We start from the raw sequence: 23,974 nt of genomic DNA, 5'->3' as shown, positions 1-23,974 counted from the left end.
AATTTTGAGCCATTGGTTTTACATTAGAACTTAACTTTGCGCAAACATTATTGTTAGTTTAACCTACAAGCATACATACACAAAGACCCAAGTTCAAAACATTGGTGTCTTCGACACGACAACCCTTCCTATGCAGAGTCATAAATACAATAATTTCACTAGTGCCAAAGAGACTCGTTAAGTTATATACAACCATAAATTCATTAAAGTTGCTAATGTATTATAGCGAGCCTTCATGATTGATTTTCCGCAGTTAAGTTTCTATCCCTAATCATGGAAAGCATTTTGGGTAGTAGATACAAACACTTTTCACTCAAATTTTGGTGGGGGCTTTCGAGTTAAATTCCCCGTATTTGCTGTATTATGACTTAAGAAAGTTTGTAAATTTCAAGGTTTTAAATGTTTTTCTTTGAATTTTCAAGGTCTATTTGAAAATTTTACAATTCATTCTACATTGAGCCTCGGTTTCTTGTAAAGACTGGTTTCTACATCATGGTTGCCGTGTGCGCGAGTGTGTCGACCTACAGCTTTATGGCTGCGGCTGCAACCTAAGCATTCACGATTTTTGACTCAGACATGGCATGACGTCACATGACATGGGACATCACAGGACCCTATTCTACATTATGCATCAAACGTGTGCATTGTGCAAGGTTACAATTTGTCGCGACTCGCCAGCATAAGAAATAGGAAAAAGCTGGCGGTCAAAGAATGGAATTTACATACCTCTCTCTCTCTTGCTCGCTCGCTCTCGCTCACATTCAAACAATTTCCCAAAATCATGGATTCATCAAGTTCGAAAAATTTAGACTAAAGGCCACCAAAAGGGCAATGCCTGTCAATATTCCAAGCAGTAATATAGCTCTTCCTGCCACACAAACAGGTCCGCCAACTGTTACAATGACATGTACACTGAACAAGTAACCGTCACTATTGAGAGAGGCATTACCTTCAGTTTTTGCTTTCTCTGATCCTCCCTGGCCAGTTGTCACCCCATTGATCACGTTTTCATCTCTCACAGTTTCTGATGCTGAGTTTGCAACACTCCCTTCATCATCACTTGCAACCCAAGAAGAGATTTCTGAGCCCTCTTGAAGACCTTCACCATCGCTAAGATCTGCAATCACTGCTGCAAACATGTCAGTGATAGAGATTTTCTCATCCTGAATGGTCTCCACAGCCTTGTTGACGACTTCATTGACTAAGGGTATGGCAGCATCAGCAATCTTATCCATTTCCGATGTGTAGCCACTTCTCTTGGGGGGGTGAGGCTGGTCCCGTCTCCTGTCCTCCTCTTCATCTTCAACATAAGCAGTGTAAGTCAATCGCAACAGGACTTCTCCAGCAAACCGCTTTCGGAAAGGCCCCCAACCACCTGTCAGCCTGACTACTCTGTCCGCTGGAACTGTGTCTCGAAGTGCACTCAGCTCCACCTGCCAAAAATGCCAATCGAGTACCAATATGATATTGCACTGTCCTAAATCATCAACATCCATTCAATGGAATTTCTCCTTTTAGCATCCAAAATTCTTGGTCATGATATATGTTATCTCTACAAGCTTCTCAGCTTATCCAATTTGATATACTACATCCTTTCAATCAGACAACTTGTACCTCACTTACGGGCTACCAAAATCAGCTCCTTTCAAAGATGAGACCCTAATTGCTTACTCTCGAAAACAATGTCAAACATATCCAAAAGATCCCGGAGAAAGAAACCCCTAAAAAGAATGTATCGCTACATGTGCGAAGGACACCATAATCACATGCAACAACAATAGCAAACTACCACAATGGCAATAGCTCAAGACTAGGAAGTGGAAACAGATGGGTAATCAATGGGATTCAAAACACCTCGCTCTACAATATGTGGTAGAGGAAAAAACTAGTGACACTAACAAACCTAGATGCAGAAATCTTTGGACCAAGCAATAATGAGGCTACACTGTTAGCAGCCTACATATCTTGAGCTACGCATTGTTGTTAGTGGGCACCTTAGGTGCCACATTTACACCATGGGCAGCTTCTTTCTCACTGGATGGAGTGATCCTCTCAGGCCCTGCTCCTGCTGCCTATTTTTAGGTGCTCCTCTCCACTTTCATTGTATCGTATTGTCTAGAGAGAGAGAGAGACTGGAGGCACTGCTGGTGACACAGTGTGCTGGTAACCTGGCGGTTCCACTTCATTTACGAATTCTCACATGGTATCAGATGTCTAGATCTCTCAATCTGGGAGTCTAATATGTTTTCACCGACTGCAAATCTCAATCACTGTATTTTCCCTGGCATGGAGCTATGGAACCCTGCATTTGATCTCGCAGAACTTCATCTTCATCAGGGCGGCCAGTTTTGCAGCTCATGACAGCTTTACTACCTGTCTGCCTAATCAAAACTGCTGTCTGATGCTGGCCAACCTTTGCATTTTCACACTGCTGTACTACCTGAGTTTTGGCTATCGCTACTATCGGCTCGATCTGTTAACACTTGCTGCTCCAACACTCATCAACCAACATTTTCATTGACCTGATCCTTAAAACTTTTGTTTTATGCCAGCTTAAGAGAGGGTACTCCTGTGCTGGTTTTCATGATCTGTCATTAAAATCACTTCACTCTTGTTCCATGTTTGTTTGTGTGTGTCTGACTATTGAACTCTTGTTTTGTTTAATTTTTCGCATGTGTGTGTCTCTCTCTCTCTCTCTTTTTTTTTCATAATGGGTCTCTCACACACACACACACACACACACACACACACATCCTCTTGCAGAACACTGTTTCTATTAGGGCTTCTCTATTGAATCAATGGGGTGATCAATACAAAGAGGGTCACCATGTGCTTCAATGGCATGGCTCGTTCTATTCGAATGGCAGATGAATGGCTGTTACATCGAGCTTTGATGACTTAGTCTAACTTGGATGTTAATTCCTTGTCAATGTTTTCTGTCATGGAGGTTCTTGTGGCACAGAAGGATGCCTACGTCTCCTACAACATGTCTACGTAGGTCCGATGCCTTAGATCCACCTACCTAATGCAGTGAGTGTGGCATTCTACAGGCATCACTTTTCTAGTGCACAGCTAACAAATTTTAAAGCTGGTGTAGCTTCAAGTTGATTATGGGAGATACGACAACATGCTAGCTTCGCTCCTAGTTAGTTCTCACATGGGGGACCCCTTTGACAAGATGGCTGAAAGTGGGGAATCCATGCTACTTCCACTTTCTATGACCACAGTCTGAGTATACCCAATGTTGACATCAATGCTTCTATTGAGGTGCATCTAGCATTTGGCCCTTCGCCAATTCTGGAGTATCCATGGTGCTTATGGTGTCATTGTTGCAAGTACTATGATGTCTCAGATTTTTCGTAGACTTACTGTTGTGCCGTGGGACATCATGGTAGTTCCTAGGGATTTGAATATTATCATCATTGTATAAATTATGGTGCTGATCACCCCTGATTTGAGAGAGGGTGTTACCATTGTACATATGATGGTAGGCACATTGGGCCCCACATTTAGACCATGGGTGGCTTCTTTTCACAAGGCATATTATAGCCAACAACAAGAGAAATTCATTCCAGCCAATCTTGAATATACTTCATGTCTATGGACAAGGTTGAGAACATTTAAAAGAATTGTTTGAGACATGATTGAGCTTTTAGTGCATAAAGGCAAATCCTTGGAAGATTCATTAACACTATATGAACACTATATGCTTTATCTTTTCTATCTCCTACTAGACTAAAGAAGAACAAGATAAGCTCATTGGATGGCAACAACAACTCCACTTATAACTTTGTTTCTTCCCATCAGTTCAAAGAATTCAAAATCAGATGCTTGGTTCCAGGGAATATTCTAGTGAGGGTTTTTGTTCAACAATGGCTGTGATTTTAAAATTGCTACTTTAATTTCCCACATAGATAGACCTGTTCTTGGTGGTCCACTAGTTAGTAACCACAACATACACTACAAACTAGGAGTCGATCATGATTGATAGCATGCTGCCTGTGCAATGATTTCAAAGTTACTTTATTCATACAACAAAGGGGCACAAGCCACTACTCTAGGCGTAGCCCCCTCACTCCTTTGCAAAGGTGTTGCCACCTTACTCCTCATGAGGTTTGCAGTTTTGATTTCTCCTCTAGGAAACAAAAGAACCAACCATACAAACTACCTTTTTTTTTTTTTGGGGGGGGGGCAGCTGCTATGTGCGGCTATGTGTAGCGTGGTGGGTTTGGGATCGCCCTTCCCCCAATTTGGGGGTTTGTAGGTGCATCTTGGCATTGGAGCCAAATGCACCTAGATAGCCCATAATGGTTACTCAAGTGCAGCTTGGTGTGTACTTTACAAGTGATTCCCTATGCTCCATGATAAACCTTGACATGTGCAGCATCACAAGGGTGTAGTCCTGAGGCGTGATACATGTCTTATACCTTTCTAGTTCAATAATACAGGGATTCCTTATCGATACATTCTGTATCCCTTTCTATTGTGCCTATTTTTCCATTTCACAAGTTTCCACTTGTCACAACTCTATAGAAACAGAATTTGTATCCTTTTTCATTAATTTGTCTATATAATGATTTAGTAAATTTATTTCCTTTGCACTAATTAGATATAAAGAAAAGTGCATTGGAGCTGGCCACTGATGAGTGGTCACAGGTTATGGTGGACCCACGCGGTGGGTTAGAGAAAAGATAGTTCACACTTCCACCTATATGGCCTGATTGGGCGCCTGTGACTAAAACTCACGCATATCAGGGTTAGACTTGCACACAGAAAGGATTGATGCCTTGAAGTGTGGGCTAGATCCACCAGAACAGACAGTTACAATCAACAAGATGGCATGATCATGAAATGCTTGTATAATGTGCATGTGTGGGCTGAAAGCTTGAAATGCACATTTCTTTGCATAGGAAAGTCACATGAAGATTCAGATACCATTTTTGCGATATACACGGAAAAAGCTTTCATATGATACCCATATTGGGGGGGTCCCTAAATTTTAGGAGGTTCCTAAATTTTAGGAGCCTCGAATTAGCCTAAAAATGGTGGTCCTAAAAAATAGGGATATCATTCTAAAAATAGTAAGTTCTGTACTCTGACTGTGCTTACTAAATTTGGTTGTTTCTATTCTTGACAGTATTCAACCCAAAAAGGAAGGCCATAGAGAAGAGACAAGTGTCAAGACACTTGTCACACAAGTTTCCAAGTGTCCCACCACTTGTCACATCTCATGACATGTGGCTGGACACTTGTCTTGTGCTACTCCACTTTCCCCTTTTGTACTAGCTCTCCCCTCTCCTATAAATAAGAGCTCGTTTTTCTTCATTCAACATCATTTTTCTTTGCTGTAAACTCATGTACAGCACCCACAGATAGCCAGAAACTAGCCCCATCCATCCCCATCATCATCCCCCACTTCTCCATTATCAAATTCCTCCATATTCTCTCTTCTATCACTATTATTTTACAAGACAGCAAGCCTGTAAATTCATTACAGCACCTCCTTCTTGAGCTCTTTCTTCCATTTTAGCTACAAGAAGCAAGCTCTATCCATGTACTGCTGATCAACGATGGAGAAAGGCTGAATTCCCCTTTTTCTTCTCTCATACTGTAAAGAAATCAGTTCTTATCATTGCATAATAGATAATGCATATGTGTTTGTACATCTTTGCATGATCTTGTGAGAGTGAGAATTACTTCTTCTCACTCTCAGGTTGATTGTAACTGAGCTCTTCCCTAAGGGACTTGGGTTGAGCAGAAATACATTCCTTCGGGGAGGGGGGGGGGGGGTTGCCCATCTTCAACCCTCAATCTTGTCTCCATTACTTTTACATTTTCATGGCTGTAATTTTGGGAGTAATTTTCATTTTCAGCTTTAAGTGTTCATTCTATTTTATATTAAATCTCGAAAACAAGCAAATATCATAATTGTTAAGCATACTACGTTGTTCGGGGCGTTTACACCACTTGAAAGTCTCATGAAAATCCAAAACACTTGACGGGAGCATAATGGCCAGCCACACACACACACACACACACACACACACACACACACACACAGAGTTTATGGCAAAATCTAGATTTTTTTGTAGATTACTCGGAGCTTCTCTGTGAAAACAAAAGTTCATGAGTATGTTACACACTTTTGGACAACATGCACAATCTCTTTTGTAGCTAGACTCGTAGATCATGATGACAAGCTGGGAAAGTAAAATGGTTAGCTTTGTGGAGGAAGAATTGTATGACCAGTGAGAGGCGAACTGCAGATGGAAAACGAGAGGAAACATGAATTGACTCTTAAACTGTTGCATATTTCCTTGAACACGGCTTAATCAAGGCTGCTAGCTACTTCAAACTACAACACAGCAGAGTGTTACTCTAATTCTCTTCTTTCTCTCTCTTCCTTTTTCTTCTTCCTCCTCTTCTACTGCTCTTCATCCTCCTCACTAATCAATGGAAGGCTCTAGAGAGTAAAGATGATGAATGCACAACAAGAAGAGGTCGTGAGGAGAAAAGTGATGAAGAATGTGCGACAACAGTAACCAAAAGAATATGCATGTTGAACAATACTCAAAATGCCCAACTCTCAAGTCTCAATTACCCACCTCTACTCTAAAAAACTAAGTGCCAAATGTTGTAAGGCCCCCCTAATGAGGAAAAGCCATATGGGGATCGTGCATTGGTAGATTTTCTAGGTTAGGCACCACGAGGGGTCTAGCTATGAGACGGGATGGTTAGGAGATTTTTGGTCTCTACTGTTCTCTTATACTTTTGTCTCCTGTCATCTTTAACATACTATATTTTCATTTAACATGCACACAGAATGAACCAAGAATACAAACATACGCACACACACACACACACACAGAGCGAGAGAAAGGGGAGGACCAAGAGCAAAAAAGAGCCAGAGCATTATCATGTGTCAGAGAAGACACGAATGATTGAAGAATACAAGCTATATCTTAATAAAGTACAAAGTGCCACCATGGAACCACCTAAGAGGGAAGTCAAACAGGGGGAAAGGCCATGTGCATTAGAGCATGTCTACACCAGAACAACAATAAGCAGAACAATTAGGTGTAACAGTTCATGTGAGACCCTTGTGTCCAAGACTGTTCTTCAGTACAATTGTTTCAAGTTGACAACAAAGGAATGCCAAACTTTTGACTGCCACAAGTGTAAGAGATTGTGGAGGAACAGACTTATCTTAGACACTCAAGAGACTTAGCACTCAGTCCTCTTAGCCTACAAGGACAATTCTCGGGCAGGCAATACATCAAAGAAACTATACCTCTCCTGCTCCAACAGTAAATGCAGTAAGCCCAAAGTAATCTCGAACACGAACGGCCAACCGCTGTGTTTTGGGATCCACAACAAGAAGCTGAAAATCCTGATACCATAGCATTTGAAAACATAAATATCCAGATGCCCACATCTTCAGAAATCTAACGGCTAGACTACCTTTGCAAGCTGGTGATCAATATTTCGAGCAAGAAAATCGACTGACTCACTTGATTCCAAATAGGTCCTCCAGGTGGCCCAACAACTGAGGTTTGGCTATTTTTTTTGCTTCGGATCACCTGATCCCCCAAGATAAGAACTACATATGGATCTGTTTTTCCTGCTTACAAGCCAAATGACAAATCAGCCAATCAAGAAACTGAAATAACAATGTATTTGTTAAAAAGAATAACACAATTGTAAAGTGGCTGCAAATTCCTCCTACTGAAGAAGGATTAATCTCTAGTAATGGTTGAATAAAAGCTAAAGTGAGACATAATTCTTCACCATACATGCATGATCATAACTTCAGAAAGAACACCAAAAACCCCTCAGCCAAAGTCATACCAGCATGGCTATAGTTTAACAAAAACTCTTAAGAGTGGAATGGTGAAGCGTCATTCTCATTGACTTAACCATATTACCATAAGGGACATAATTGAGTTTTCTGGCATCCACAAGTGTCACAGATAGCTCTCCTGCAAAATCTTTGTTGCCCTCAATTGTGGCCCCCTTGAAGTCCTTTGGAACAGGGCCAACAGCTTTCCCTTTCAAAAAGTCTATGACATTCTTGTTGGGCCGAACAAAAAGGCGTGGAAGATCTTGAGTCAGGAGTTTGGTCAAAAATCTGCTTGTACAAAATAGTATCTGTCAAACCACCTGCAACTGTAGACTTTTGAGCATTAAACAAGCTAAAAAGTGAACTATCTGACATTTCAGCACTCCTCCAAGAACACCTGCCACATAAAGACTTGACACGCAGTAAGAATAATTAATTTGATGGCAATAGATACTTACATTGAAAGAAATGGAATGGCTGCAAGCCAGAGCTCCAGAACCACCAAACCGAAAAGTAAAAATTTAGTGACTGTTTGAGTGCTCATCCAGCTTACATAGATACATAAGCAGCAAGGTAATCCGTACAGAAAATTCAAATAAAACACCCAATGATTGTAAAACATTAAGTCAATTTAATAACTTCTACAAGTATCTGAAGGTGATAAATTGCTAAACAGAAGATGGACATACAACAGCCACTAAATCTACTAGTATTTGAAGGCAACAAAATACAAAGATACATACCCATTAAATTGAAGAGACGAAATGGAGATAGATCAAGCTTAATTTTAGGCAAAGATACAAAAGCCCATGTCGCAGCTCCAACCCAAGGTTCAGATGGTACCAGGCGTAACTTTACCCACAATTCCCCATCCACATCTAGGCCACGTACACCTACAGGTATACTTATAGGGATAAACCCTGCCCTTAATTTCAAAAGCAATAGCATGCGAGCACCACCAGTGTAGCGAAGGCCAATGTGATATCTGTCAGAAACAAACAAATTGAGCTTTGGCCTCCAAAAGCAAAGAAATACATAAAATCGAAAACCTGTCATTTGATGGCATGCTGCATCAAAACAAACTCGCATTATTCAATATCTTAACATGCATGATATATTTAACAGGAACTTCCAAAAAATTGGCTTTCTTAATCCATATCTTTTATATCCCTAGGTCTTAGGATTAGGCTCCCTTAACTAGTTCAAGCTTCAAAATCAGGCTAGCAATGGGTAAAAGTATCAATGGTCATTGTCTTTGGAAAATGTCTAAAGGATGAGGAAGTTAAGGTAAAAAGCCTAATGAGAAAGTCCACATACGGTGGTTGAGGGAACCTATAAATGGGCCCTTGGGGCACTATGCTGCTCACACTTGAACTCTAGGCCCTAGGTTAGCTTAATGTGCACACCAATAGGTGTGGCTGGTGGTATGGGATACCACCTCAAGCCTAGAAGCTAAGGCCCAATCATCTTGCTAATCCATAGTTGGGGGGTGAAGTGTGATAGCTCTACAAGCAAAGTGAATTGTTACATTCCTGGTGTCAAAATGGTCATTAAAGTGACCTAGTCCATTCGCACAAGGGACAATTTAAGAATTAAAGCAGCTGAGTTCTATTTATAGAACTCAAGGCCCTATTGTGCACATCATTGTGTGATCTGGACTCTTGGCTCGTAGATCGATTCATCCACACATTGGGACAGTGTGGGCTAGTGGTATGGGATGCTAGCTCTTGGGAGGTGGTCATGACCTAATACCTCAACACTTGTAATTTTCAGCAAATACTTTCCATTTGTAGGCTCCACTATCCACTTTTGAGCACCCAAGGCCCACACCTATATATTGGAGGTCTCTCTCTTTATTTCCAACAAACTACGCTGAAATTTTTGCCATATGCTTTGTACTTGCTTATCTGACACTCATTCAAGAATTTCTTTCTACTCAACTTGGACATATCAAAGCACAAGAGAATGAAATCAGCTTGTTGTCTTATGTATATGTAAATTAGGGTTTCAAAACCATAATTCTCAAACTTGCAGCAAACCAGCCCCATTGTATATGGTTCAGGCACTTGGGCCCGTGGTTTTTTCCAATAAAATCTTGTAAAGGGGGAGGGGTAGTTCCCCTCTCATCGTGGTGTCATCTCTCTCTTTCTCTTTCTTTATAATTCTCTCTCTTGCTCCTTCTATCTTTAAATTTTCATGGTGATAATTGATCAAGTTGGTTAAGTTCAAAGTATTGTCATTCTCATGTTCTTTCCTAGGCTTACATAAACAACCCCAAAACTCAAAACACTACAAAGTTTTTGTGTCTTGTCATGAGGACATGCATTTTTGAAACCTCCCTTAACATGTCGATTAATTTTTAATCACATGATTAAGTAAACGTTGCACATGTGAGGTACAACTAGGGTTAAAGTAAATTTACGAGCCCGGGACCCGAAGAAACCACAGGATGTCAAAGGCAAAGGTTGCTATAAGTTATGCCGCACAGGTACTTGGTGGTATCTAGTACCAGTTGTTGGTCTAGGTCATCCATTTGGCCATAAGCTGACACTAGAGAAGTGGCGTTTAATAGTCACTAACGCCAATCTGATGGTCAAAGATAGCGTAGAGACACTCGGGAATGGAAGTTGCCTAGCCAATTTAATTATTGGTTGGCCAGATTATTTTTCAAGGCACTGAAACAATTATTAGATTAATTTTCAGTATTTAAAGACTGAAAATTAATATTTTATTATAAAAAATGCTGGAAAAACCATTTGGGAAGGTTGCCACTTGTCAAAAATGCCCGTGCAAGACTAAAAAACGTCTTTAGAGGTTGGAGAGAAGCATTTTAATAAATTCAGCCTGCAAGAGAGGGGAAGGAGAGGCTGCCGATCTGATTTGCAGCCATTGGATGACCTTTTGAGGCTGCCAAGGGCAAGAGAAGACCAATCAACAGCTGGAGACAGCATTTACAAGCCGTTGAGACAAGGCAGCAGCAATAAACGACTGATTTTCTTCAGTTCTTTGCATCTACAAGTTGTTGTGGCAGGCCAGCAGCTGTATTTGACTGATTTTCAGTCATTCTTCATAACAAAACTCTGAATTTTCTCTCTCTACAGCTTTCCCTCTCATCTCCTAGCCATTTCACAGCCTTGCTCCGAAGATCTCAGCATTTGGACCCTTGGAGGTTGAGAAATTGCAGATTTCTCTGCTGTAAAACCTAATTTACAGCAAAAATTAGGGTTTAGCAGCAGCCTCCGGAAGCATGCCAGAAATTGGAAGAAGGCTATTGGTCTGATTTGCAGCCATTGGAGGACCTTCTGAAGCAGCCAGGGGCAGAAAAAGACCAATTAACAATAGGTGACAGCATCTATAGGCTGTTGAGACAGGGCAGCAGCAGTAAATGACTGATTTTCTTCAGTTCTTTGCATCTACATGCTGTTGTGGCAGGGTAGCATCTGCATTTGACTAATTTTTAGTCATTCTTCGCGACAAAACTCTAAATTTTCTTTCTCTACAGCTTTCTCTCTCATCTTCTAGCCATTTCATAGCCTTGCTCCGAAGATCTCAGCATTTGGACCCTTGAAGGCTGAGAAATTGCAAATTTCTCTACTGTAAACCCTAATTTACAACAGAAATTAGGATTTAGCAACAGCCTCAGAAAGCGTACCAGAAATTGGAAGCTCCAAGGCTTGGATTTTTCAGGGCTAAAGGTGAAGTTCAACTAAATTCAGGTGAAGGACTAGCCAGCCATTGAATTTGGGGCATTTCCATCTTCATCAAAGCAGATGGAGGCCAATTAAGTGCCCAAATCAAGGGGCATATCAGATTGAAGACTTGGTCACTTTGGACAGCAAGGGGAATTTGGATTGCGAAGGGGATCGAGAGAATCCCATTGTAAATCAACTTTTTCTTCAATAAAGCTAAAGAAATACCGAAAGGGGCGCCAATTTTGGGGCCAATCGGGTGTGCATTGTCCAAGATGCACAATATTCTTGGGTACAATTTGTTGTGTGTACCTCTTTAGGTTTTAGATAGATATATATGAAAGTACAAATGTGCTAAGGGTGTGTTTACACCCATGCATAGATAAAAGGCACGATGACCCTTTATTCCCAACAAAGATCCAAACTTTGATCTAAATAAAGAGGCTTCCTAGCCATTCAATCCTGTTTTGTAGATTCTCTTAGACTTGTGCTCTATCATCTACTCCTGTTTACACCCTGCACACAGGATATCTCAGTTCATGGTCTGCATTTCCAGCCTATTGTCGCCGTGGCACCCTATTAGCGCAGTCGCCCATCATCCAAACACACTGATGGAGCTATTCGGGTTCTTCTCCATTGATGTTTTGTTGTACAATTTGTGGCCAGCTAGGTCATTTAATGGCAGAGTCCCAAAAAGAGGCATGAGGCTTGCAATGTGAATGATGCATTTGCTATGCAAAAGGATGGTCTTGTTTTGGATATGTAGATGGATACTCAGCCAATGGTGGCAGATGCTAGATATAGAAAAGGGAAGCAATACCTTTTATCCTTGCTTGATGATGCTCATCGTTGGCAAGAGGTGCATTCCAAAAAGGCCAAAAGGACTCATGATGTCTTGTAGAGTGGATCCTTGGTTGTTGCTTCAAATGCCTTTGATACTTACACACACCACAAGGAGAAATCCTCTCCTCATGATATTGGTTTAGCACTATTGAGTTCTAAGATGGCCCATAATTTAAGATCCCTACAAGACTCATCACCTAATCCTCCTAAACATCTTGCTTTTTATAAACATGGTAAAGTGATTACTTCTTGGGATCCCCCCCGACTGCCTCGAGAGGTTTGTATATATGATTCTAATATAACTTTGTATCAGCTCCAACCAGTCTATTGAACACATGTACTTCGTTGAAAAACGTTTTGAGTAATATAACTAGCTGTATTTTTCTTGGACATAACCAGCTTGTGCTTTCTAGCTTCCTTAAACAAAGTAGTCGGATGCATGCAATCTTCAATCTCATTCTTTGAGTAGACTAGGATATCATCAAGGAATGTGCCAATGAAAGACCTATAGGGTTAAAATTTGATCCATAATGCAATTAAATGTCTCGAGTGCATTTGTAAGACCAAATGGCATGACCAACAACTCATATAACCCAAAAGTGGTCCTAAAAGTTGTCTTATGTACATCTTTTGGCCTTATACGTATCTCATGATACATGCTTTTATCTATCCTACTGAAGATTGCATTTCCCTCTCATCAATCAAGGATATTATCAATACCTGGCATAGGGAATCTATTTCTAATAGCGTTCTTGTTCAAGGCATGATAATCAATACATGTTTGCCATGAATCATCCTTTTTTTTGCACCATAGTAGACAGGGAACAAGAATGAGAACAAGAACAAAAGGCCTTGGGGGAACCAAAACGAGGCCCCAAGGGAAAAAGGAATGTGAAAGGAAACGACTAATACTATATACCATGGTACATATACCTCTAGATTTATTCATTCATATATTTTACAAAATCTCTTGAAAAGAAACATGTACAATAAAAACATAGTCTTGACTCTTTTCCATAGATGATACATCAATTACATCGAAATGGCACATAAAACCCAATTAGATGATAGTCTAAGATCAAACTAGATGAAGAGTCAAGAAGCATCAACATAGTCCAAAGAGGCACAAGCTACGTGGAGAGAGCCTTTTTTTTTGTTTGGGGGGGGGGGGGGGGGGGGAGAGAGAGAGAGAGAGAGAGAGAGAGAGAGAGAGAGAGAGAGAGAATGTGTGTGTACACATGTGCATATATGTGTGTGCTGTAAGCAATAAAAACAGATAGGTTGAAAGCTCAGAGTTGTTTGTGAGAGTTGTTTTTGTGTGTGTGTGTGTGTGTGTGTGTGTGTGTGTATGTGTGTGAGAGAGAGAGAGAGAGACAGAGAGACAGAGAGAGAGCAAGAAGAAAGAAAGTAAGTTATATTAACGTCTACAACAGGCCAAGTTGGCCTATGAGACCAAAATGTCTGGGAGGTTTCAAAAGTCCCAGTGAAGCTAACGTTTATGCTATGTTGAACTAAATTGAGTAGGTGCAAAATGATATCTAGACTAGATACAATCTAGAGGTACTCCCAGTGCGGTGTGGAACTGCTCCTGGGGTGTTCATCCTAGGATGTCCCGCATGGGTCGGTCTAGCATGGAGAGACTAAAGCGGCGGGCCGGGCCCTCCGATGGCAGCGTAGTATCCCTTGTATCTTCGACATGTGTCTTCTGCGGGGACAGGGGCCGGCTAGGCATGGGTGCCGGGCTTTGCCTCTCGCTGTGGCTATTTCTAAGGTGGTCCCCCGGGGTCGGGAGTCCGGTTGGGCTGGTGGGGGCTCGGTGGTGGGGAGGGTAGCTGGTATTTGGTAGAATTCGTTGAGTATGCGTTGGTTGGTGGCTCCTTGTCTTTGCTCCGTGGTTCATAGGAGGTGGTCTCTGTGGCGTCGTATTTCCAGTAGAAAGAGCCCCAGGCATCTCTGGTCTTTGAATTCCATCACCTTGGAGAGTGGTCCGAATCCGTCGCTGAATAGACAGTGCAAGCGTCCCTGGATTTCGTAGTACCCTGGGCATCTACAGATATAGTGTTCCTCTGTCTCTGGCTCAAGATGGCAAAGCTGATAGATTCGGTCCTCTAGGGGGAGGGGGTTGGCCCCGTATCTGCCCGTTTCGACCCGTAGTTGGTGTGAGGACGTGCGGATCTGTCCGATGGCACTTCTGACCCCGTGAGACAGGTGTGTGTCCATGTAGCTTGGGCGGGTGATGAAGCCATCCAGAGAGATGTGCAGGAAGTGCTCTCGGTAGAAAGCCTTCTTGGTTCCTAGTTCCGATGTGGGGGTCACCCATGTCCTAGCTGTGTCTGTCTGGACGATATCCATTCTAATGATGCGATTCACCTCCTCTCGGTTGAGCTCCAGGTGTGGGCAGTCTAGGCTGTATTGTAGTGGGGGGAGGTGGTCCATGTGCAGGCCATGGAGCTGTAGCCAGGTCTCTGTTCGGGCATACCAGCACTCAGTGTCCCCTTGTGTTGCTAGCTGTTTGGATGACTTCAGGGCGAGTCTGGGGTAACGGTGCCGAGGCAGGTCCCATATTCGGCGCAAGAAGGTCATGGTCTGGAAGAGGGCCTCAGCCACAAGGGGCGGTGTCCCCAACTCTGCGCGAATGATCTCGTGTGGTACGAAGGGCTTGCTTCGGATCATCCGTGAGATCATAAGTATTAAGGGTCTCTCCATCTGCTCCCATCCCTCATAGGTGGCCTCCTCCTTAGGCAATGGCTGATCCTGTGGGGCCCTCTGCGTGTGGTAGAGACTGGACCCCCATATGGGAGCCCTGTACAGGAGGGCTGGTGTGACCAAGGTGTCAAAAAGCCAGAGCTTTGTCCGGGGTTCCTGGAACTGTATGCGGGCACATTGGTTCTCCATTGACCCGAGGGCTGCATAGCCTCGGGTTAGTCTATCTTCTGCGGCTTTTCTCAAGGTAAATCTCGGTCCAGAGAATGTAATCCCCAGATAGATGTATCTTGGGACCACGTCCACGGTCTCTCCGTTGTATGTGAAGGGGGGTACCGACCGTCGGAGCCATTGGGTTGACGTGTTGAACACCATGACCTTGGTTTTCCCCAAGTTCACAGTTAGGTCTTTGTCTTGGCAGAAGGCCTGTAGTGCGTCCAGTGCTGAGTCTTCAGTGTCTTGTAATAATGGCTCTGATCTGAGTGTGGTGCGGCCTTCTTGGGCATGGTCTTGGTAGACAAGGTCGTTATGCTCGACAAAGGGAAATGGCTCTATCCAATGTGACTCCACTACATGGAATGGGAGGTGTCTAGCAGAGTGGCTTTGACTCTGCTTTGTCTCTGTAAGCCTAGTAGTGTCAATAGGGTCAGGTGGATTTGTGAAAAAGGTATGTCACTGCTCCCTATGTAGGTCTCTCTGGGTAAGCTGGCCTCCTATGTCAAAGTAGTGCTCTGCAGCACCTCTGGAGTTCCAGAGGAAAAAGACCTAGGCATCTTTGGTCCTTGTACTCCATGACACGCTGAAGAGGTCCAAAACCATTACAAAACAGGTAGAGATACCATCCTCGTATTTCAGAGTATACCGTGCACTTGCATATGTGATGCTCCTTTGTCTCGGGCTCTTAGCCACAAAGCTGGTAAGTCCTATCCTCTGTTGGAGTATCTCTCCGTCTACTTGTCTCCATCTGTAACCTACGAATCTATCTGATAGCAGCCTGTATGCTGTGGGCAAGATGGGTGTCCATGTATGCTGGCCGCATGGTGAATCCATCATCAAAGAGACAAGAAGTGACTCCAGTAGAACTCCATCTTTAATCCTAGAGGGGGTGATGGGTGGATCCATGTCCTCGCCGTCTCAGTCCTCAAGATATCCTCTTTGATCACATAGTTCAGCTTTGATTGGCTAAAAGAAAGTATAGGGCAATTAAGGCTATAGTCAAAAGGTGGAAGACAATCAATATCCAAATCATATAGGCTCATCCAAATAGTCATATGTGAAAACCAATAGTTCTTCTCTCCCTCTGCCGCTACTTGTCTAGATGAAGTTAGTGTTGCCAATTTGGAGTATCTATGATGTGGGAGATAATCTGTGCCAAAAGGTCATTGCCCTTAAGAGTGCTTTGACTATAGGTGCTGGCAACTACCCCCCAGCTTTGCTTTGACAATGGGATGTGGAATGGAGGACTTTGGAGTGCCCTAGTGCTGCGTAGTCTCATGTTAGATGTGCCTTTGATGCCTCTCTTGATTCTCAACGTAAATCGTGGGCTAGAGAAGGTGAATCCCAAATAAACATATTCTCTCACATGCTCGACTATTCCTCCTCCAAATGTGAATTGGTATATAGATCTAGTCACCCATGCTGCAAAAGTATTGAAGATCATGGTTTTGGTCTTCTCAAGGTTTATTATGAGGTATTTGTCTCTACAAAAGATACGCAAAGCATCTAGATGGCGCTACAATCCGTTTGATGAATCTGAAATAAGAACAATGTCATCTGCATACAATTATATCGGTATCAGGACCCTACTAGGCTCGCTGCACTCCTCCTCCTTGGTCAATGTAATCAAACACTTGTCTATATATAAACCAAACAATGTGGGTAACAGTGGGTATCCTTGTTTCACTCTTATAGCACTATCAATCCTCTCTAATAGTCCCCCTAGGTGCCTTACACGACTCCATCACTGTCTCATATAATGTATTGATACCCATCATATATCTTCTGGTACTCCAATACCCTGCAGTCTTTGCATGATGCATGTTTGAGGCACTGCATCAAAAACTCTGCGGATATCTATAAAGTAGCAATAGATCCTCTTGTCTCAAGCTCCACCCTCCTCGATAATGGCTCAAAGTGTGAGGATATGGTTTAGTGTGGTATATCCACTTCTGAAACCTGTCTATCCTTGTGCTCTCTTGCCTTGCATCTCAGCCCACTCATTAAGTTCATGTTCCAATATGGATCCATATATCTTGGCCAAAGTATGGCTGATCATAATAGTCCTATAGATGCTATGGATCAAAGGATCGCCACTCTTAAAGAGTGGAATTATAGTATTGTTTGACCAGCTCGCAGGGAAGCCCTCACATACTACTCTATTGAACATATGTGCCCATACGGGTGCTAGTATGTCGCAAGCATATGAGAAATATTCTACCACTAGCCCATCCTCATCCTATTCCCTCCCATTTTGTAATCTATAAATTGCTTCCCTAATCATTTTCCAAGTGAAGAAAGACCATTGTGTTGAGCTAAAATATGCATTACTTGCCGATTAACCTCTTAAACAGCCCCAAAACACAGTAAAAAATGCTCTTTAAGAGTAAAAACCCTAAAACAGGGAGCAGTTCGAGAGAGTTCAGTGAAAACCCTAAAAACGCCCTTCCACATCTATAAATAGGCAAGCTGCCCCCATTCAGCCCTCATTCCATCTATGCAGGTTTCTCACTTCACGTGCAGATTTCAGCCATCAGCCTCCTCCCACGTGGCTATCCAGCCCTCCAGACTGCTGCCACTCCATCATGTTTGCTGCTGCTGCTGGCGCCTTCATCTATGCTGACGTCAGCTGCTGGCGACATCATCATCTGCTGTGATCTGATCATCCAGTCATCGCCAACCACATCAGACACTATTTCAGCTTGCTGTTTACAGCAGACTGTGCACAGTTTCCAGCCTCCGATCGGCGGTACATCGTTGCCTTTACCAATTTCCAGCCTCCAGACTGCTGCGTTTTGGTGACCAGCCTGCTGCCATTCACTGTTCAAAACTCCTACACTCCAACTGGTGGTCACAGACTTGGGATCTGTCTCTGGTGGACATCACACTCCGACATTGCTCTGCCCTTGAGCACACTGTACACTCTTACATTCATTTACAGCAGTCATTCACTTCAGAGTTGTGTTCTCTCTCTCCCTTCTTCTCTTTGTGTTTGAGTTTTGAGTTCTGTGTCTGTGTTTGTGTCTGTCCCTTTGTGTTTCTGTTGTGGTCGTACACTCTGTGTGTCCTAAGTGCAAACCCTAGCAGTTTTCTTCACATGGTACCAGAGCTTGTGCTCTTGTAAAGAGTATCCTACGGATATTGTGGAGAGCTATTCTTTGTGCGAGGCACACAATACGACTCGTAACCGAATCACAATGTCCCAAACACCTTCTTCTCCAGTTCCTATGATGTCTTATCAAGCTTCTTCATCATTGGAGGCCCTAAGACGGCATTATGGAGTCAGTGAGGAGGACGACACTCCACCTTCACCAGATTTCACTAACATGACAAAGGAGGACTTTGAGGAGTACTATCACAACAAGTACGGTGATGTTTACACCTCTCCTACCAGTTTTGCTACCACATCCGGACCGGTTGGTGAGGCTGGCCACCTCTCCGATCATGGAGGACATACGGCATTTGGAACATCTGGCGATCCATCTTCATCATCTTAGCCAAGTCCAATGTCAAGTTTGTACAATTCTTTCGTGTTGTATGAATCAAAACCCTCGCATGTTTCTTCTTTTGAGGTACAGGATCCGGATGGCTTTGCGTATATGAACTTCAATAGAGGGGGCTCAAGAAGCAAACGGAATTCGGGTACATCTACAGCTTCTGTTTCATTTGAGCATATCACACACTTTTCTCACTTCCCTCCCATCCCACCCTCTTCTGTATCACACCTTGAACACCTCTCATCATCTTCCCAAAACCTTGGATTACACTCCACATCTGCATCACACCCCCTAGGGGTTGGATCTTCCATCTCCGCTCCTAGCACCTTTTCCTTCTCCACCCCTTTCTCATAGTGCCTCTCACTTTTCAGCAAAGGAGCACACCCATAACTCCTGGGTCGACTGGATGGGCATCCCCCTCACTATCCCCAGTTGCACATCTTACATGACTACTCAAACGCAGGGGTTTCCATCCTTAGCTTATGGTGCATCTTCACACTTTCCTTGGGTTACACCTACGCAGGGATTCCCATCTTTTGCTCCCCGTGTTCCCATCCCATCTCCTTGGGTTACACCTACGCAGGGATTTCCATCTTCTGCTCCCCGTATTCCCATCCCATCTCCTTGGGCTCCTCATGTGGCTACTATGTCCATGCCTAGTCAACCCATCCCTACCTATGGATCCACCTTGCACACTACCCGCATGCTTGGTGGGCACTCTAGGGCCCATTCCCAAGTGTATTCCACTCCCCCATCCTACCCCCACTACCCTTTTTCACACTATCCATCTCGAGCAATACCACTCCTGTTGAAACGGCCAAGAATGCCTTCACAATAAGACACGTTTTAACAGGTCAAATTTCACCACTTGGTCTAATTTCATGCAACAAGTGCTTGAGTCTCAGGGTCTTTGGGACCTCGTCATTCGTCTAGAGCCTATGCCGGACCATTGACTAGCTCACCCTGGTTACATCCGTCAATGGAGAGCCCACAATGCCACAACCAATGTTGAGCTGATGCAGGGATTGCTTCTTGAGTTTCACTCTCAGTTGCAACACTTCCCACTCGCGTCAGAGCGTTGGAGTCACCTTCTCGACCACTATGTGGCTCGTGATCATACTCAACGCATCAATCTCGACTTTGAGCTTCAAGAGTTCTCTATTAAGAAAGGGGACGATCTGAAAGTCAAGCTGGCTGAATATAGGCAGTTACTTGCCGAGTTCGCCACTACTGGCTCTCCCAAGTCAGATGACGATCAAGTTACATTCTTCTTGAATAAGTTGCCCCAAAAGTACTTCAATTTCATTCAACACATCATCTTCCAACCTCGATTGCCAACCTTCTATGAGTTTGAGTGTCGGTTCTTGCGTTACGCAAGGCTGCATGATTAAGTCCACAAGAAATTCTCATCACAGCCTTATTCAGAGCAGAGGGGGTTGGTTGCCTCTTCTTCGAGAGGGAAAACCCCCAGTGGCAAGAACTCGCAAGATGCAAAGGCAAGCCAATCAAAGGGTGACTCCTCTTTCTCCAATGGACCCAAAGAATCTAGACCTATCTGGCAGCAACTCCCTAATAAAAACTGGTTTTGCACACACTGCCAGAGAGCAAGCCATGTGGACGAGGAGTGTTCGCTCCAAGGCCCAAGGTCTTTCACCTAAAAAGCCTCTGCAAACCGCTGTGACTGCACAGTCCAATGGGGCTACGCCTTCCGCTCCTACTTCATCTGCTCCTTTAGCACCCACCGTTGCTTCTGGACATGTGACTTGAGTACAGCCTCGGTAGCCCATCTCTTTCACTACCCCTAAGGGACTGGCCGATTGGTCTCCAGGTTCCGATCCCGTTGCAGTTCATGCATCTATGTCACCTTCCTCCCCACCTCGTCAAGCGTTCCCTTGGCACATCCCTGTACTAGACGTATGGGATGGTAGCCACCTTCCTAGACTAGCATGTCTCTAGGTCCTTTCGGATACCGTAGGTCAGTCTAGCATTCATTTTTCGCACTCTTCGAGTCGGGCCCATAGGATTCATTGTCCTTAGCTTTTCCATTCTTTTGTTTTCCACTACATTTACTCACACATCCACATTCATTGCATTTATTTTGAATTAGATTTTCTTTCTGTTATACTTTGCTTTGGAACATCTCACCACTAATCTCTATGTTTGCAAAATCTCATCTCTTTTGCAAGGTTTTGTCTTTTAGAAGAAGGGCCAACTTGTAGATTGCTTTGGTACTGCCTGGGCTAGAGACATGGGGATGCGCACCATTCCTTTCATGGTTTCATCATCTTAGGAGTGCTTGCTCTTCTTCCAGCATGGCGATTTTCCCTCCCGAGACGGATCGTACAACATCTCTCTTGATGCTATCATGGTGGTGACTTCTACCTTGCTCTTCTAGCAGGGTGCTTCATCCACTTCATCTTCTTTCATTCCTTATGGTTCTCGGCACCATATGAAGACCGACATTAGGCTTCTCTTTCTTCTTCGGCATCTACATTCAGGTTGAGAGGGGGTTCCTACCCTTCTTGGTATTCTATAGGCTTCAGCACTTTGTCTCCAACATCGACTTCTCCCCCTTGTTGTACCTTAACCTTTGCGTTGCATGATTTCATTATCTTTGTACTAGGACCCTTGGGCAAGTGAACAATTTTCCCATGAGGGACACTGTCCAAGTGGCACCTGCTGCATGAGCATTCTTCAGTATGTAGTATACTTTGCCTCTCATTGTGCAAAGCACCACTTAAACGGATCCTAAGTTGTTTCCACTGACGACTGTTGTTACCCCATCATCATCCTCCATCACATGGATACATCATCATCTATTTTTCCTCGTCATCAACACCTTGAGTGGATGGATTAGCTTGTACGGTTTTGTGATGTGTTGGGTGTACCCTCTCTACTGCTGTCTTCTGGGTCACTATTACTCAATTGGCTGCATCCCATAAAAATTTACCCCACTTATTTTTTAAAAAAAAGGTTCCATATAGTTCCATCCGCCTTTATAGAGCTTGGTAGGCCACTGGGCAGCCGACATGCACCCTTTGTCCGATGCCCTGTCCTCTCTGGGGTGACTACTTGGATTCCCTTGGTAAGATAACCATCGCCTCTGTAGTCTTGGTACGCCACTGGGCAACCGACGTGCACCCTTTGTCCGATGCCCTGGTTGCTTTGGGGTGGGACGCCTTGGGTTCAATAATCATCACAATGGATGGTCTAACCTTTCGACCCAGTTTTGGGCCTAAGAGGGGGTGTTGAGCTAAAATATGCATTACTTGCTGATTAGCCTCTTAAACAATCCCAAAACACATTAAAAATGCTCTTTTAGAGTGAAAACCCTAAAACGGGGAGCGGTTTGAGAGAGTTCAGTGGAAACCCTAAAACGAGGAGTGGTTTGAGAGAGTTTAGTGGAAACCCTAATATTTGGGGTGCCCTTCCACATCTATAAATAGACAAGCTGTCCCCATTCAACCCTCATTCCGTCTGTGCAGGTTTCTCACTTCACGTGCAGATTTCAGCCATCAACCTCCTCTCACGTGGTTGTCCAACCCTCAAGACTACTACCACTCCATCCGTGTTTGCTGCTGCTACCGGCGCCTTTATCCATGCCGACGTCAGCTGCTAGCGACATCATCATCTGCTGCGATCTAATCATCCAGTCATCACCAGCCACATCAGACACTATTTCAACCTATTGTTTACAGCAAACTGTGCACAATCTCTAGCCTCCAATCGGCAGTACACTACTACGTTTACCAGTTTCTAGCCTCCAAACTGCTGCGTTTTGGTGACCAGCCTGTTGCCATTCACTATTCAGCACTCTTACACTCCGACTAGTGGTCACAGACTTGGAATCCGTCTCCGATGGATGTCACACTCTGACATTGCTCTACCCTTGAGCACATTGTACACTCTTACATTCATTTACAACATTCATCCACTTCAGAGTTGTGTTCTCTCTCTCCCTTCTTCTGTTTGTGTTTGAGTTTCTGTGTTTGAGTTTTGAGTTTTGAGTTTTGCATTAGGGTTTGAGTTTTGAGTTTTGCGTTTAGGGTTTGAGTTTTGCCCTTTGTGTCTGTATCTGTCTCTTTGTGTTTCTGTCGTGGTCGTATACTCTGTGTGTCCTCAGTGCAAACCCTAGCAGTTTTCTTCACACATTGTGTTGGCCTTAAGGCCTCAAGGGGCTGAATAAGCGGTTGTCTTGGCAAATCATACAACTGTCTTCCATAGTCGAGCCAAGTATCTAGTAAATGTAATTTGTATGGGGGGCTATCTTTTATGAAACATCTTCCATGGACTCTTGCTATCCCTTCCCAAAATTGACTAATATATCTTTGCTTTTATTTTCGCCAAGGAGTCTCGCTTCTTCTACACAAGGTGTTTGAAGAATGTCCTTGCTTGATGATGTGTCTGAGTGCCTAGGTCCACTTCTCTTTGTAAGCTAGCTTGAGTAACTTTGTACTCATCATCATACCAGCTTTTTTGGAGAGCAATAAAGAGTGGACGTCTACATTGGGATAGGGTGTATAAAAATGCATACATGGTTGATCTATGTAGGTCTTCTACTAAGTCCCTTGTACATTTCTCAAGCAGTTTGCTCAAGTCCAATGTATATAAAGTATTCTACAGAGACTCGAGAGCAACTATAGATGTGCTAGGTATCTTCCACAAAGTGGTATTTTGGATGTTTAGAGAGACGTGGTGTTCCATGTTTCGCATCCACAAGAGAGCACAATAGTCAAAATAGCATGATCTACTACTATGTCAATCGGTCTCTTAGATATCTTAAATTTTTTTATGTTTGGTATCAATGCCGGTACGCCTATCAAGTAATTCACACTACTTGCCCCTCCTTTATGATTCCAACATGTCAAAAGTATCAAATCTTGGCCACTGTGGTAGACCATTAAAGATGTGTCCCAAAGCCAATAGATGTGTCCCATAAGTACTCACTTCTTTATCCTAGGCTCTCATGCATAGGCCTATTTCATCTATGTCGATCTCTTTAAACATGGCATTATCATGCATATAAAAGTCACTCTGGCTATCTCCAGTGCGCGCATTGAAATCTCTGCTAATAATATGTCCCCAATACCTACATATCTCATAATATCCTCGTAGAGTACATCAAAGGGAGATCCATCTCGTGCAATATAGGTTGAGTTTGCAGGAGAAAAGTATCATTTTGTAAT

At 43.4% G+C, this 23,974-nt stretch overlaps 1 protein-coding gene across 2 annotated transcripts in view; it reads right to left on the bottom strand.

Moving 5' to 3' along the window:
* Positions 1-256: 256 nt before the first annotated feature.
* The window catches only part of LOC148021705 (synaptotagmin-2-like), a 47,303-nt gene continuing 23,585 nt past the window's right edge, over positions 257-23,974 (bottom strand). The window contains exons 3-10 of one of the 2 annotated variants that reach the window (XR_015694380.1): positions 8,584-8,825; positions 8,299-8,317; positions 7,926-8,128; positions 7,512-7,621; positions 7,292-7,390; positions 950-1,433; positions 727-868; positions 257-548 (exon numbers count right to left, since the gene is read on the bottom strand). Coding sequence is in view for 1 of the 2 variants with exons in the window: in XM_087697210.1 (XP_087553336.1) it covers positions 780-868; positions 950-1,433; positions 7,292-7,390; positions 7,512-7,621; positions 7,926-8,128; positions 8,299-8,317; positions 8,584-8,825 (1,246 nt within the window). In the remaining variant the exon portion in view is untranslated. Of the gene's footprint in view, positions 869-949; positions 1,434-7,291; positions 7,391-7,511; positions 7,622-7,925; positions 8,129-8,298; positions 8,318-8,583; positions 8,826-23,974 lie in introns of both variants that reach the window. The other variant, XM_087697210.1, reaches the window with a different exon arrangement.

Source organism: Lygodium microphyllum, chromosome 17 (genome assembly GCF_053477565.2).
Source record: "Lygodium microphyllum isolate KBCC chromosome 17, Lygodium_microphyllum_v1.1.10, whole genome shotgun sequence".
Taxonomy (NCBI): Eukaryota; Viridiplantae; Streptophyta; class Polypodiopsida; order Schizaeales; family Lygodiaceae; genus Lygodium; species Lygodium microphyllum.
Note: the sequence above shows the minus strand (reverse complement) of the source record. Positions and strands in the feature narration are given on the sequence as shown.